This window comes from Syngnathus acus, chromosome 9 (genome assembly GCF_901709675.1).
Source record: "Syngnathus acus chromosome 9, fSynAcu1.2, whole genome shotgun sequence".
Lineage (NCBI taxonomy): Eukaryota > Metazoa > Chordata > Actinopteri > Syngnathiformes > Syngnathidae > Syngnathus > Syngnathus acus.
This window is the reverse complement of record NC_051094.1, coordinates 11796206-11812488: the sequence shown is the minus strand read 5'-3', so window position 1 is coordinate 11812488 and position 16283 is coordinate 11796206. Positions and strand designations below refer to the sequence as shown.

The 16283-nt window shown below is 41.3% G+C and overlaps 1 protein-coding gene across 1 annotated transcript in view; it reads right to left on the bottom strand.

The window, feature by feature from the left end:
- Positions 1-206: 206 nt before the first annotated feature.
- Positions 207-16283, bottom strand: part of si:dkeyp-14d3.1 (transmembrane protein 132C) — an 80488-nt gene continuing 64411 nt past the window's right edge. Inside the window, exons 6-9 of the mRNA XM_037259279.1 lie at positions 9592-9800; positions 4986-5259; positions 3032-3223; positions 207-1973 (exon numbers count right to left, since the gene is read on the bottom strand). Coding sequence (XP_037115174.1) covers positions 807-1973; positions 3032-3223; positions 4986-5259; positions 9592-9800 — 1842 coding nt within the window. The 3' untranslated portion in view covers positions 207-806. The remainder of the gene's footprint in view (positions 1974-3031; positions 3224-4985; positions 5260-9591; positions 9801-16283) is intronic.

Genomic DNA, 16283 nt, shown 5'->3' with positions numbered 1-16283 from the left:
TTAATGGCAACTGTTTTCCTTCATTGGTCAGCAATAAAGGACTAAAGCTCTCCCCGTGTGGCTAAATTGCATCACATAAAATACTCTTAACACCAGCATTAATGTGTAATTTGGTCCCCATTCTCAACCCCTCTGCTTACAAAATAGCAGCAGTTATCCAGACAAATGAGATGTTTGAAGACGCGGCACTCAATAAAAAGCTGATACAAGCTCTTGACATCGCTGTATATTCCTTAAATGTTCTGAAAATACAATATACAGAGCAACAATACAATGCTTCATATGAGGTTGTACACTTGGCCTTGTTTGGGAGGATGATGAGGAACAAAACATTGTGCCTGTTTCTTTCCAACGACATGCACACATTTCGTTTGGTCTTTTATTTTCCTGAAACAGTTACAACTTGGTGGGAGAAATTGAGAATCAAAATGTTACACAATTCTCCCAAACATTTGTGCCTACACATTCAGAACATCCTTTTTTAAATAAAAAAAAAATCTACATGCCATCTGAATTTCACAGCTTTGTCGGCAGCAGATCACTACTGGGAAAATAACTAATCCTGTAATAATACAACAAAAACTGAGGAACAAAAGAAGAAATATATATACCACCGAGTCCTCGTTGAATAATGTCATTTTTATGTCGAATTACATTTGTGGCAAAGTAACAAGCCTTGATGTCATTGCGCCTTTGGCAGGTTGGATATGATTTTCACTCAAATGTCCGAGTTCACTTTAAATCCAAACCCACTTTTCCCTGAAAGGCAAAAGGGTGAGTTGTTACGAGTGCATCAGTGTGCAGTACTATGCCACTTCTTTTAAAGCACTGTCATTTAACCGTTCCATGTAATTGCGTAACTCCTTGGAGTCTGCGAGCGCTACGTCCTGGCACACCCACTTAATGTCCTGCTTGTGGCATCGGGTCAACGTGCTAACAGTCGGGTAGCCACTGTCCGGGGGCATGGTGTTGAATGTGGTGAACTGTACTCGCTTCCTCTTAGTTGTCGGCGATTCCCCCTTGCCTTCCTTGGCCAGGCAGCCGGCGTCGGCTGCCCGGTGCACTTGGCTCTGAACGTTCTTCTGGGCCGAGCCCCCGTTCAACAAGTGGCTGCCTTCCTCCAGTCCGCTGCCCGAGTCTATCATGGAGGTCTGCTCCTCCTGCTGGGGTGACAAGCTGATTTCGCTCTCCAGTAGCTCGACTTCGTTTCCCAGCCACACCCAGTCGTGGGCGTGGTTCATGTTCTCTTGGCCCTCGATGGACAGCTCTTTGTGGCGGTATTTCAATGTGTAGGAGATGCAGTTTATTAGAAAAACGAGGATAGCAAGGCAGAAGACCCCCAGGAGGGCGTACATGCCAATCTCCAGATCTGTCAGACCACGAGCAGTCTGTATGAGGTCGTCTTCCACGTTGCGCCCACGGGGCAGATCCACTTGAGCAGGGAAGTCAGAAAAGTCTATTGGCATTCTCTCACTCCCATCACCAGAGAGTTTGTCCCCATTGGGTCTGCGCACGATTGCACTACCAGTAGTAGTGGCCCCATTCGACACCCCTTGCTCCATGTCGGATATTGAGCTGCCATAGTAGTGGGCGTCCAGCCCAGTCCTGTCGGGTGAGGGCATCCTTCCTCTGTTCTCCATCTCCTCACCATCGGTGCCGTAATCGTTGCTGCCTCCTCTGGAACTGTCACTATAACCAAACTTCACCTTCACATTACAATTGCCCGTGGCCAGGATACTACGCCGTTTGAATTTCTGGCAAATCTCACAAACACTCATTTCCACCCTGACCAGCAGGCCTTGGCCCTCTGCCTCTGTCACAATAACAGGCCATTTCCACGAGGGGTTCTGTTGCACCGTCACCACGTCCTCATCCAGGGATGTGGCTGTCAGGATAAAAACGTCTGAGTTGTACAGGTCTAAAGGAGTCACAGAACCATCGCTGAACTGCAACCAGGCACTGATCAAGGCCTCCTGTGAAAACACCAACACACAACAAACAGTACAGAGAAAGAATTTAAGACTACTACACAATACAGTGCGGAACCTAAGCTTCATTTCAACAAACTGGGACATCATTCTCAATGTAAAAAAACAATATTAGTTGATGTCACTGCTTCTCATCAGTTTTATTTCGACTTCAAACCAGAGGACTTTGCACGTGGTGAAGAAAATATATGGTCTTTCGATATTCTCTGAAGCGGCGAGAAACGTGAAGAAGTAGTTCAGAGATGATGTTTGATGGGGAGATCAAAGCGCCCACAATGACAGTAGCTTGGGGAAATGAGAAGTGGAAGCAAAATATGATTTGAGGTCCAAGTTGGGGATATAAATCATATTTGGGTACAGAGACTGTGCTGTTGCAATCGCATGCACTAAGATTAAGCTGCTACTTCTATTAGCTGCCCAAGGAAACATATTTGGTCACACTTTCAGGTTTTGACTGAAGTGACTTAGTGATATCTGGAACAAATAAACAGACATCACTTGGTTGTTTAAAAACATTTATAGACACTTCAATTTAATTCTGCGCGATTAGAAAGGTCAAGTATGGTTTAGCTGTCAGATAAAGGCTTTGCATTTAAAGGCATCCTAACCATGATCCGTATCAAAAACAGCCTTTGAAAATATAATATTGTTCTGACAGGGCAGTTTTACTTCTAACTTTGTTCAAGTTTATTGTATCAGTGAATATTAGTCACTGGAACTATTCTTGAGAAAAAAAATCTGTCCGTCCATCCAACTGTCCATCTAACCGTCACAATGAGCCACTGGCATGAATCATTTGGCACAATCTTTAGACTGGATGCAAAATTTTGAGACAGGATGCCTTGACCCATTTTATTCATCAGGGCTTGGGATCGGCAGTGGTTGGACATTGGGGTACTGTGTGGGGAATCCAGTCCAGGTTATTCACATAAAAGGCAGCAGGATTTAACATTACCACTCTATTGTGCGTAGTATGTATTTTATGATATTACTTGTTGTGGAACTTTATCAGGACTATGTTCACTTTCTTTAGTTGTTCTGACCTGTTTGGGGCTCTGCAGAACCTCTTGTGCGGTGGTGGTAGCCAGGATGGCTCTGTTGCTTCCTGGACTGAGCTCCATGCTCATTGATAGTCCTGTGACCAACTGCACCCCCAACTCTGTGATGGTGACTTTGTCATCCACCACTGTGACGGTCCTCTCTGCCAGGATTGAGTCTGACAGAGGAGACAGCACCTGCCACGAGACAGAGACATAGTACAGCGAGTTCAAAAAATATTGGTTTTTTTGGCGTTTATTGTATATTAGTTCTCAATATATCATGAAAGTGACACGGCAAAATGGACTCAGTCTATTTTACAGCTTCTTCATGAAATCTTTTTAATTTCCTGTTGCAAACATTGTGGCTTGTGTAGGTCGTAGGAGATATAACCAGAAAGAACAAAAGCAAAAAAAAAAAGAATCCGGACAGAAATAAACCACTGTTTGATTGACGGGATTCTTTGCAATGGAATGGAATCACCAATGATCACTGTGAAAATGTCTCCGTCTTGAAAACAGCAGATTAGCGTGAGTTATCAGTGATTTAAGAAAATGTCTCTCCAAGTGTTTCATCTCACATAAAAGGCTCGCAAGCCCCTGTGCAAAATCCAAAATGATACCCCAAAACTACTTTTTATTCCATTCGCTTTCACAAGCCACATAGATCAAACGACAACTTCGCTCGGCTGCTATCCATACTCTAAAGCGCCTGCAGGTAGGAATCAATTTCTTTGATTCATACTAGTAATCTGGAGAGGAGACATAGTTTAACCCCAAAACAGAGGCAGGCAGTCACACTTTGTTTATGATGAATGCTGTGCGACTGAAGTGTAACTTTTATTTCCCCCATGCATATTGACATGCAAAAAACTCAATCTGAAGTGTGACACAGGTAATCTGTTGCGTGAACTCATCCTGCTCATTGATTGTGTCAAAAGTGGACCAAAGATAAAATCAGAAATGAGGAAGCAGATTTTATGCAGATTTTGTTTGGAGATGTAAAACAGTATCAATATGCAGGAGCCAAACGGGAAGCCAGCAAGTACTGACTACCTGTATTTGTCTATCTATCCAACTAAGTCCAAGCGAGCACAGCCCCTTTACCTTGTCCTGATTCCTTACCTTGGGTTACGAGAGCTTTGTGCTGAAACTATGACGGAATATCCAGCTCCACAAAAAAAATATATTCCCTGCGAGACTGGCAAACAGAAGCAGAGTGAAGAGACCTCAAGTAGTTCAGTAGATTAAAAAACAACGTAGAATTAGCAAACTTTATAAATGGTACCTAACTTTAGCACATTGTGGTAAATTTAATTTATCAATTCATACGTGTGTGTATGCTATTTTCCCAAATGATTGACCTGTCTAAAGTGTTGAAAATAGCTTACTCTCTTGACGATGCTATGTTAATGGTTGAAAGAACATGACATTTTTTGATATCCTGAAAAGTGATCAGCAATGGTTTTAATTTGTGTGTTGTTCCTGAAAGCTAACTAAAATGGAAATCTCACTTGTAACATTGTATGATGACTCATAGCCAACGGGACGGAGAGTTTCTTTTCTCTGTAGTACATGCCTAGTCCGTTACCAATTGAAGACAAGTATGAGGTGAAAAACAAGCATCAGGGAGCCAAAACATACCCACATTGTGCCTATGAGCAAGGAGGCAATTATTAATAACTAGTGAAGGGGGATATTGCATTGACATGTGCAGTACCTTCCTTGAGCTTTGCACATGGAAGAAGTCAAAACAATATTGATGTTAGCCATGAAGTGTACCCAACCTTGGCAAGAATTTCCAGTTAGTGGCAGAATCATTAGTATGAAACCAAGTTCCTAGTTTTGAGTTACCCATCATTTTCCATACAAATATCCCACTGCAATGAGTGAATTTGTATGTTATAGTTTACAGTATTTTATCATTCATATAACACTGCTATAATACTACATGACGTACCTGGATGGTGGTCATGCCCACACCTCGTCCCATAAGTATCCGTCTGTTCAGCAGTTTTACGATCTGAGGGTTCTCCACCTTGATAAATTCCCACACTAACTCTGTGATGTCCACTTGCCAATCGGTGCCCAACATGTAGCTGGTCTGGCTTCTGGGATCAGCAGAGTCAGCAACAAAATGAGTCAGGACTCTGACCATGGCGTGCTGGTACTGCAGAGTGCAGCCTCGTCCCCGTCTGTCTTCATCATCATCATCCTCGCTGTCCCGTGTGGACCTAGCAATTACAAAACAAGACTCAGACTCTGAAGTTGGGGTGCCAAGTTTAACTTGGACATGGTGTTGCCCTGAGATTGATGTAAACATTGACATGCTAACTTCAAATCAATTAGATAAAATTCAGTTCAATTCAATAAAAAAAACTGTATTCGTCCCTGGAGGGCAATTGAAGGCACAATTAAAAGACAGTGAACAAATACAATCAATAATAATAAAAAAACAATGAGGCTAAATTGTAAAGTACTAAAGCAGGTACAAATTAACATTAGATAGATGTGCGTGTGCAAAAACATTCAAAAAAATATTTTAGGAAAGTTACAAATTCAGGTGCTTGAGATTAACTTTTCTCATTACACGTGAATTTGAGGGTGACATTCTAGAATGATACTGTTTGATAATAAGGTGGGCGCAAAAGGAAATAAACCTGCTTCACTGCATTGCTTTTTAGACACATTTTTAATGACTACTGGCAAATATTCACGCACACAACATGCAAACAGCAGGATGATGAAGATCAAGAAATGTTTTCGAAACTGTAGGAGGATCAATGCGGTGCGCACATAGCATTGTTCTTTCATTATATCTTTCATTCACCTCTTCTTCATTGATGTTTATTCTTCGATTTTCTGGCCTTTATTTTCTCAAAAATAAAACAATGAGCTGACAGAATAACAGTTGTCACAGATCTTCAGTCTTGATTGAAAATGTTTGTGGACCTTTGTAATCCCGAAACTGCTTTGTCATTAATTTAGGAGGTCCAACATTCCCACCACTTTGAGTTTTATCAATATTGTATCTTTTGCCTCAAACGTATTTGGACAGGAACATCCATATAGACATTCACATTATGATTAAGTGAAAAAAAAAGACCTAAAATCCCGTTTTGCTGTGTGTATTATCCGCTCTGAGGCAAAGCAGGAAACTTGGTGTGGTTTGGAATTAAAGACGGAAAAGCTACACTGGACATATTTTATGTGCAAATGGATAACAGACATCCACCATGGATAATGGGAGTCGGAATAATGGCACAACCACTAAGGTTCAAGAGCAACAATACCTTCAGTAAAAAGGCAGGACGATTCACACAATGAATATAGCGGTAATTTTTATGTAGTGCAGAGATCAAGCGATTTTGAGATGAAAACCAAAAACTAATTTGACCCTAGGTTTGAAAAGAGCTTCCATGGCTGCCTGGAGTGGGAGAGCAAGGCCATAAACGGATTACCTTTTCAAGCAAAACAAGACATCTTTGTGCAATGAAATGGGATTTGCTCTGTAGTATCAATAAAACTATCAATAGAACATGAAGCAAAGGAGAAATGTATGGTCCTTAGCTATGGAGCGGCGTTGTGTTGGTGCAGTAAATTGGTTTGCAGAGCAGCTGTTTCTTCTTTGCAAAACACTTTTGAGTTGTCAGGGTAGCAATTTCTTGCACGGAATTAGGGATGCTTGTTGCTTTAGCTTAAAATAGCAGATCTGTTGTCTCTAAGCTGGCCCTGCATGACACGTTTATTGCATATTCATGAAAGGAACTCTCCTACTCATGACTTTTTCTCAAAAAATAGGAATACATTTATCCTAAATTTGAGGCAGCAGTGTCATTTGTTTTTGTCCTTTCATTACATCACATTTGGTTTTTCAACTGCAAGGGACTTTTTTAAACGAATTTACTGAATTTGGAAATAGACAACATTGGTCATTAATTTATGTCCATTTATTCTACGAACACTATCATGAGTGTTCACTCATAGATAGAAAGGGGAGACAATTTGCCATCTTAAACTAATAGAAAAACAAAACACGAAGTCTGTCCTGGTTCTTACTCATTTTCTCCTTTTAAATTCAGAGGATACTTTAAATAATAATGTAAAGGTCATCTGTTTTTCATTTTGCTCTGTCTGACAAATCAGATGTGAAGACAAGATCTAAAAAAGATTATTTGTATTGGTATAAAGGAAGGGAAAGAAACTCTATATAATAATTTGAAAGAAGTGCTATGCCTTATGCCTGAGTGCTACTCCTACACAAGTTTGTCGTTCGTGAGGGCTTATCTTGTCTCCATTTTGACAAGGATTAGGGAGGGAAGGGGTGAGGCATGCACGCAGTGCCAGTCATCAACTAAGAGAGGAGAGCTTTTGCAACAATCCGACTAACGTGCTTGATGGTGCTTATTTTCCCGCAGTGCAGCTGCAACTTCGCCAGCCTAGCTGAGAGAAGAAGTTGTCTCGAATTAGTACCGGAGCTCCTTGGCTCACTCCCGTCTAGGCTTACGGAAAGTGGACCATTGGCCTTTCACGCAAAGAGACAGAGTGCTACTTTAAAAGGTCATGTCTGCTAGCCCCTGATAAACAAAGACAGGCAAAGGACAAAGAAAACAAGCAGTTATGTTGGCATCAACAATTACAACACACCCGGGCTGTCCCTATTGATAAAGTCATCCAGTACACCTCTGGGAGTTTTTCACTTTCATTCCTCCATTCATTTTTTATATATGGGTGAGCTGAAGCCTGTCCCAGCTGATTTTGGATGAACGGCAGTGATCACACTGGACTGGTTGCCAGTCAATTGAAGGGCTTGCTCTTCATCTCACTAGAAGGGGGCACATGTAAATAGCACAACAGTGCACAGGAAGACTACAAGTTCAACACTTTCCAAATGTAATTACAGTCAAGGTAGGCTCATAGTTTTTCCATCAATTGATGCAATTTGTCAATGTTAGAGTGGAGATGTTGGCAGATGCTGCTGGTGATGAGCCCCCAGGGGAGTAATCTGACCTCGATACAGCTCTAATAATGTCTGATGACTGAGAGATGCGATGGCAGGCCACCTTAAGCCGGCTGTAATGACAAGCTGTATTGCACTGGTCAGCCATTTTCTGATCAACCTCCAAGTGTTAGTGGGCATGAAGGTGGAAAGAGGCAGCCATCATCAGTCATCCGCACCTGTCATAATTCAAACTACAGTAGAAATATCACACTTCACAAGTGATAAAAGCAATCATCACTGAAATTAAACTAGTTTTCCCACAGAGGACAATTATCCAGTGACGTGCATTGAATTTGGACGTGGGAATTTAGTGACCTAATGGTTTGTGAAACATTTGTCCATGGCCTGGTACTGGTCTGCAGTGAGAGTTTTTTTTTTCTATTTGCAGCGGAATGTACATCAGTATCCCTAAACCTCATCGTCAGTTAGCTTCCAAAAAAGCAAGATACGTCATGCTGCCCACGGCCTACGCAATGAGCCCCGCAATGGGGAACAATAGGAAATATACTGTACTGAAATATACCCGTACATCGTACCAATCTGGATATGCCACCCCAAACTACCCCCCAACATACCCTTCAACACAATGACTGGAAGCTGCACAGTCAAGACACGAGATGTGAAATGAAGATATTAAACGGGTGGAAATAAATTCATACAATTCATTCAAGTTGTAAATGTAGGTCAGAGCTTCTGATAGTGTTTGGGAAAGCAGAGAAGGTCTTGAAGGCCCAACTGCACGCTACTGCAATTACTGTGACATAAGTCTGCAAGACATAGCAGGACAGTTATTTGATTATTTTAAGGATTAGGCACAAATTCTACATAGAAAAATGTCACGGACCAAATAAAAACTGATTGGAATTGGTAAGGCTTAGACAAATAAAACTATTTTGTCCTATCCGCAAATTCTGAGGTCGTACAGCACATTAGTGTAATCTTTCAATGTCACTTCCTGTTAGTGCGGTGACTAAAATAGGCTTTTGCCTATACATTGTAGCTTCACATCATTTGTCATGCAAACAGTGATAAATGCTTAATAAATACCCCAGTGAGTACCAATAAAATAATTTTACATAATCTCTGTATAAGTGTAGTTTGCCATATATGCCTATAATGGGCATAGATCTTCATTAATTGATTAATTTATTTATTCGTTCATTCAACTTTTGAACCGCTTATGAGGGCCCGTTGGTTTATGAAAACTGTATAAATCGTTTCTTTCGACTGTTGCTGCAATAAATTTGACCAGTCATAATCTCTGTTTAACTTTTAAAAGGTGCAAACTCTTCAGTGTTAGAACGGGTGATTTTTTTTTTTAATTATTAGTGGTGACTTGCTTCATTTTTTTTTTCCACAGTAACTTGGGTCTTGCTTGGTACAACTTAAGACTTACTTGTGACTTGCGTGTACTTTACCGCTTTTGAGCACGACTAAAAAAAAAATCCATGCAGCCCACTCAGTAAGATAGAAGACACACCACGCCAAGTTTGTTTAAGGAAGGGATGTGAGCATTTGTGGGCACACACGTGTCAATTAATAAGAGCATCATGCAACACCTTACCTAGGACTGTTGGCCATGATGGGCACCCGCCACCCTTTGATCTGGCTCAGTTCTGTGTCAGTCACTTCGATTTGGAGGGGAAGCCGAGGGATCCACACGTTGAGCTCCAGCTGAGCACTCAGGTAGGTGTAGGTAAAATTCACCGCCATCTTCACTTTGCCCTTCATCTCTTTGCCATTCACAAAAACATAATCACACCTTTCGGACACCTGCAGAGGAAGAGGAGTAGGGTTTAAGAAGGATGGCGGTTATAAAGTTCAGCTTTTGCACTATTTTGAAGGATAGTCTGAGCACTGTGGTCATTCCACCCTCCAAGTTGATTGTAAGACTTTACACTGCTGAGCAATCCTGAGTGTAGCTACTTTGATCAAGATGAAAGGTACTCAATCTGCTCCACTCGTAATATAAAAAAAGCAAGATAGGAAGGACATCTTTTGAACCACAAGGGAAAAGAAATAGACTCTTCTTTTAAAGTTCAGCTTACGGCTAAAAGAGGTACCAACAGATGGGAACTGGTAAAAGGAGAGAAGTTGTCTCTTGATAAAATGACCAAACTCAAAGCCATCTGTTGTATAAATTACGAAGCAAAAAGAATGACCCGTCCAATTTTGTGCTATAGAAAGATTCAACTCTTTATCTTTTTGGCATATTATCTTTGAAAACACTATCTTGGCTTGTTTTTCACTTGCATCAGTTTAAAGGATGTCCAAAATCCCGCATACCCTCTCTTTAAAAGCTTTATGATTAAGCATTGAGCATCTATTTCTATTATATATATATTTTTTGTTTTTTTTAAGGCATGCACCCTTCGAGATATAAATCAACAAGGCAAAACCAGAATTTGCTTGTTTTCAGATTTGGATGTTTTCTCTCATCAACCTCAGCCTATGAAATGGCAAACTTCTCTGACTTGGAATTTGATGGCCGTTCCTCTCCTGTGAGGTACTGCACATAAACAGCTATTCATCACCAGATTTTTGCAAGAGCAACAGCTGTGCACATCTCTGTGACAGAGAAACAACATTTGTATTTGGAGGCTTGCTGCTTCAGACACAGACTTAGACTTAGACTTAGACAGAACTTTATTGTCATTTTGTCAACACTAGGTGTGTACAAAACGAAATTTCGTTGCATACGGCTTTCAGCAATGTAGAGGTATTTCGGCTGGTTAAAAAAAAGTGACATTCTATATAAAAATATGAGATAAGATAATTATAAAGTACAAAGTGCAGCAGTGATAAAGTATGTGAACAGTGCAGGAGACAAAAACAGTATTTACAAGTGTGCAGAGGAATGCTACGTTTGAATGTTCAGCAGTCTGACGACAGCAGGGAAAAAACTATTGCAGAACCTGGTGGACCTGCAGCGGATGCTGCGAAACCTCTTCCCAGAGGGCAGCAGGGAGAACAGTCCATGGTGGGGGTGTGATGGGTCACTGATAATATTTCGGGCTCGGGACACGCAGCGCTGGGATGACAAGTCCTGAATGGAGGGAAGAGGAGCCCCGATGATCCTCTCTGCTGTCCTCACCACTCTCCTCAGGTTCTTCCAATCGGAGGCGCTGCAACCTCCACACCACACCGAGAGACAGCTTGTCAGAATGCTCTCTATGGTGCTTCGGTAGAACGTCCTCATGATGGGTGGGGGCAGGTGGGCTCTCCTCATCCTCCGCAGGAAGTACAAGCGCTTCTGTGCCCTCTTGACCAGTGTTGTGGTGTTCACAGTCCAGGTGAGGTCGTCTGTGATGTGGACTCCCAGGAATTTAGTGCTGCTAAACAGTCACATCAGTCACAGCACCTTTACTGCAAACTGTGCCTGTCTTTGGGCGGAATACACCCTGAACTGGTTGGTACTGATCTCTAATTATATATTACATGTCTCACCGCCATCTTTCTGCTACGGATCCCCAAAAGGTACAAAGTTACATACAAAGCGGATTGCAAATTTTCTGGATCAGTGACGACAGCACGTGTAACAAATACAATGCACTTATTTCATCACTTATGGAAATACAAGAAGTTGTTTGTGACAACATTTTGCTCGCACCTCAACTGAAGACATTGGGGTACCTCAATGTATTTATTTAAAAGAAAGCAATAAGTACATAGGTCTGAGGAAATAGGACATCAACAGTAAAATGAAAGAGCCAGTTGCACTTTTTTTTTTATCTATTCCTGCCGGGCATCAATCATCTAAGCAGAAAATGTAAGAAACATGTCACCTAATACGCATTTCATAACACTTCCTACTTATATATAACTCCAAAACAGACTATCATTATATAAATATGTGGTGCCTGTTTAACTCCTCCTCAAAGCAAAGTGTGAATTAGACAGTCGCTGCCAGTCCAATTCAGAAAGAACCGTAAATGTCTGGGAGGATCCACTGGCACATTAATCAGACACATTAGGCAGCGAACGGGAGAATACTTAGAGCGCACATTAGGGCTGTCTCTGGATCCAGCCCAGGAAATTAACAACTTACCAGACAGAGACAATCCATGGCAGATATGAAACAACGGGACCAGACAGCATGAAGGTGGGCTGAGGCTGTCTTTGCCTTGACAAGCAATTAACCATTCAGCCACGTCTACGCTGACAACACTGCTCACTTGAATGCATTAGTTGTATGTTAAGTCCATGGAAATCTCTTCACACAGAACAATGGCAAATGGCCAAGTTCTTAAACAGCTAATAACAAAGGCCCTCGTGAGGAAAAGTGGGGGAGAAAATGGATGGATGAATGGAGTACAGTATTGCACCATAAACATAAAAATGTCTAAGTAAAAAAGTAGAGTTAATAAATACAAATAAGCAAAAATAATGTCAGTTGACGAAACCCGTCAGGATGGATGGATGGATGGATGGATGGATGGATGGATGGATGGATGGATGGATGGACTGACAGACGGAAAGTCACAATCAAAAGCAGTGAAATATAATTGTTAGTACCGCATACTATCACTTATCAGTAAGAGGTTAAATTAACCCCACTTGTTTCCCATAACATGACCATTATAATCCCCATTTTTCGCATGTTTATCATAATTTTCATTTCAGTTTTTATTTGAATTACCTTCCCTGTCCTGATGTCCTGTTTAACACTACATTAGAGACATCTAATGGCACTTCATCAAACAAAATTGGAAGGTAAGAAGAGAAACGTAAACATGCTGTGTCAAGTACGGTAGGCTTGAAACTAACCATCACTGTGGTGATCCATTTCAAACGTCAGACAAAAATTTTAACATGAATGTTAACATGGCAAATGTTTAATAGAGATAAATGCAAAGTCATCATTTACTTATTTGTTGTTTGTCCCTGCTTGAACACTTTTTTGCATTGTCAGCCTTGCTGTTTGATGCCTTCCACGTACTAATGTGGTCAGAGTTGAGAAGTGTGGGTCTTCTCAAACAAAAGTGCTTCTGCTCAAACAAAAGTAAAAGTCTGCTCAAACAAGAAGAAGGTGGAGTAGTGGAAAGTGGAAACTGTGAAGAAAAGAACTCAACATTCTGATCAGTGAGGTGAAAAGTTCTTCTTTTGTGCCATGAAGATCGGTTGAGAGTTCATTGTTAGAAGTTATAATAGCTACAAAACTATATTACATTAGAAATTGTCACTGTATGCAGGTCGATCTTGTGCAGCTCTGGCCACAAATTACCGATCTTTTGCCTGCGGCGTATGACATACTAATGAAAACAAACTGAAAAGATATGAAGTAAAATATGAGACTTTTGAGGCACCCGGCAAAAGCACCAGAGTACCATCTTACTGTAGATATAGGGCTGTTTATGCGAGGCACAGGCTGGATGCAGTAGTTTATACAGTCGGCCCTTGAGCTGCCAAAACTATAAATTTGGAAAGAGGAATGTTCGTGCAAAATAATGAGGCTAGAGAATTATTATTGTCTTCACGTCAGACAAGATTTGTGGAAGCAAAGCGAAACTCTACAGAGGTTAAAAGGAAAGAAAATGTGACCTTGGGTGACCTTTTCTTTTTCGAATTCACTATCATCACAAGGCCACCAGTGAGTGCATCATTTTATGGGCACAGTGATTCATTATTCAGGTTTAATGTCACTCTGTGTTTCCATTCACTGAGAGCAATGAGAGTGCAGGATGAATGCTCTGACCAAAGGTCCCACGGGTGGAGCTGTGACTTTTTCCTCTCTAACATCTTAGCCGACAGTTTAATTTCCCTGCGGAACGCCCCTTAACAATCCATATTCCCATATCAGGCAAGATGAGGTGGATCTAAGTCACAAAATAGCCGTCTTTTTGACTTTGTGTGATCATAGCTTTACTTGAACTTGACCTGTCTCAGGCTGCCCATTCTCGGACTGATAGTTTCAACTAAAGTGGAAGCAGCTTTTTGCACAGCAGGGGTGGCACATCAAGATGTTACGGTGAAACTAAGTCCCAGCACGGTTTCGGATAGATTATTTAGGAGTTTGTGGGAATCTACAGGAACAAAGTTGCTGATTCAACGCTCAACTTTCCTCAGTTATAAGGGATGCGTTGTGTTGTGTCTTGTGACCCGGGTTTGAGAGACTCTCTAAAAATATGAGACAACTGGAACAAGCTGTCAGCTGTGAATAAATATCAAACACTCTTTCATGTAGGTGCCTGGTGTTTGTTTATACTTTCCGAAAAAATTTATACTGACTTGCTAAACATAGAAATCATTGTATCTGCAACATATTTATTGATGTCAAATCATGTTCATTTCTCTGCCTTAATGCATCATCGTTGGTACTTTTAAGACAGTGAACATGTTTGTTTTTGACACTTTCTGAGTTGACTATAATCGTGACAAGCTACTTAATGTAATGTAACTAACCAGCATATTTATTCAAATAAAACCTATCGACTTATAAAAATATTGAAGCAGCTACGCCTCCTCTGCCATCATGAAAAGGTGAAAAACAAATTCAATTGTTTTTATCATAAAGTCATTTTCCTTTTAATTTCAATCGTTTTGTATCATTTTGAACCAAAATCGCTGAATTTTTATAGTCATTTTAAAACCGAAGACGATTCGCTCGGAGGAGCCAACTTCCTGCCTAATCACACGGCTGCCTATGTTGACAGGCTATGCAGTTAGACAGAACTGCTCTCTGTCTTTATGTCCCTGTTTAAGTGTGCAAACAGTGTGGCTATATTAACAAATTTCCGTAGTTAAACTGATGTATTGGGGTCAGTGCCTCCCCAGTCATGAACCTCACAGCATGTCACTTGTATTCTTATATTGTGAATGTGCAATTATTGCAATAATATTCAAAATAAGGGATGACCGATTTGAATTTAATTTTGGTTAACCCTAATCCTAATTTTAAAAAAAAATAGCAGAATTAAATCCCCCCAAAAAACTACCTAAAAAAATTAAATAAACCTACCAACCTAAATTCAATCAGACGCAATGCTAGGGATAACCATCAGGTGGTGCCCGGACGGCGTGGCGGCCATTTTGGAAAGATCATGGTACCGTGAGTGTAAGGGACACCCAAAATAAGGATCTTCAGGTAAAATAGGATACAAATAACAGATGCTGTGGAGATTGCAGGGATCCAAAGAGATCACAGCAAATGGGACACCCTGCCAATGGGATCCCCAGATGTCAAAACTAAAGTACAGTAATAAATTAAAATGATAGTTAGGTGTTAAAATAGAAGTACAATACCAATCAACAGTAATTGATAAAATGAACAGCTGAACATTAAAATCAATGAGATCAAAAGTGTAGTGGATAAAAAAAGAAGTAAGATAGTGGATGGTATGAAATGGATAAGCAACTTCTGTACTCAACAGGGACAAAGGACGCAGTCATTTTTGAAGAAACACCACTCAGGGTTGAGAATATTAAAATAGATTTTGACTAATAATCGGAAATCCAATAAAGCCACGCCCAGGGCCGCTTGAAAGTATATCCAAATTACCTGGAGTAACTGCCGGAGAATGAGAGGTAGTACACAAGGGAGCCACCAGGAACCTGAAGGAATGGGAACCGTGAGTGTAGGAACTTTCTGAAATAGTGACCCTCTGGCAACAACAACAGGTTGGACTTCCCTGGGGCCTTGCGGTGTATGAAGCACAGGGGAGTGGAAGGAATTAAATCCAGCATCTCCTTAGGTCATGCGTTGTATTGGGACAAAGGAGATGCTCAAGAACATGGCGCATACTTTTGTAGGCTGGTTTTCACTCTGAGCAGGGTGGATTGATCCTGAGCTCTTCTGCCTTGAGTGGCTTGACCTGGATACCTAGCGGTGTTAACGAAGGGTCAATGCGACTCAGGGGGTAAGTATGCGGCCCCCCTGGGTTCCGACTCTAGGAACAATGCACGCAGGGTGTGGTGGTCCAGAGCGGAAGGACCTTAATCGAGGCTCAGTCTTCTATGAGGGTTAGCCTCGCTCATGCAACAGCACATTGCACCACACACGTTAATATTGGACTCTAAATGGTGACTTGGAACAGGTTCCAAATTCTTACCCCTAATATTCACATCCCCTAGTCCAGCTTAGGTGACTAGGCCGAGGATGCACCGGGACCTAGGCGATGTAGAGTAGGGTTTCTTTTTCAGCCATTCCCTCCACAGGTATTGCAATACAGGTGAGTCCCCTCAAGGTGCTTTGACTTCCCTGGAGCCTCGCGATGGAGGGAGCACTGCAAAGTTGGAGGAATGGATCCAGCATCTCCT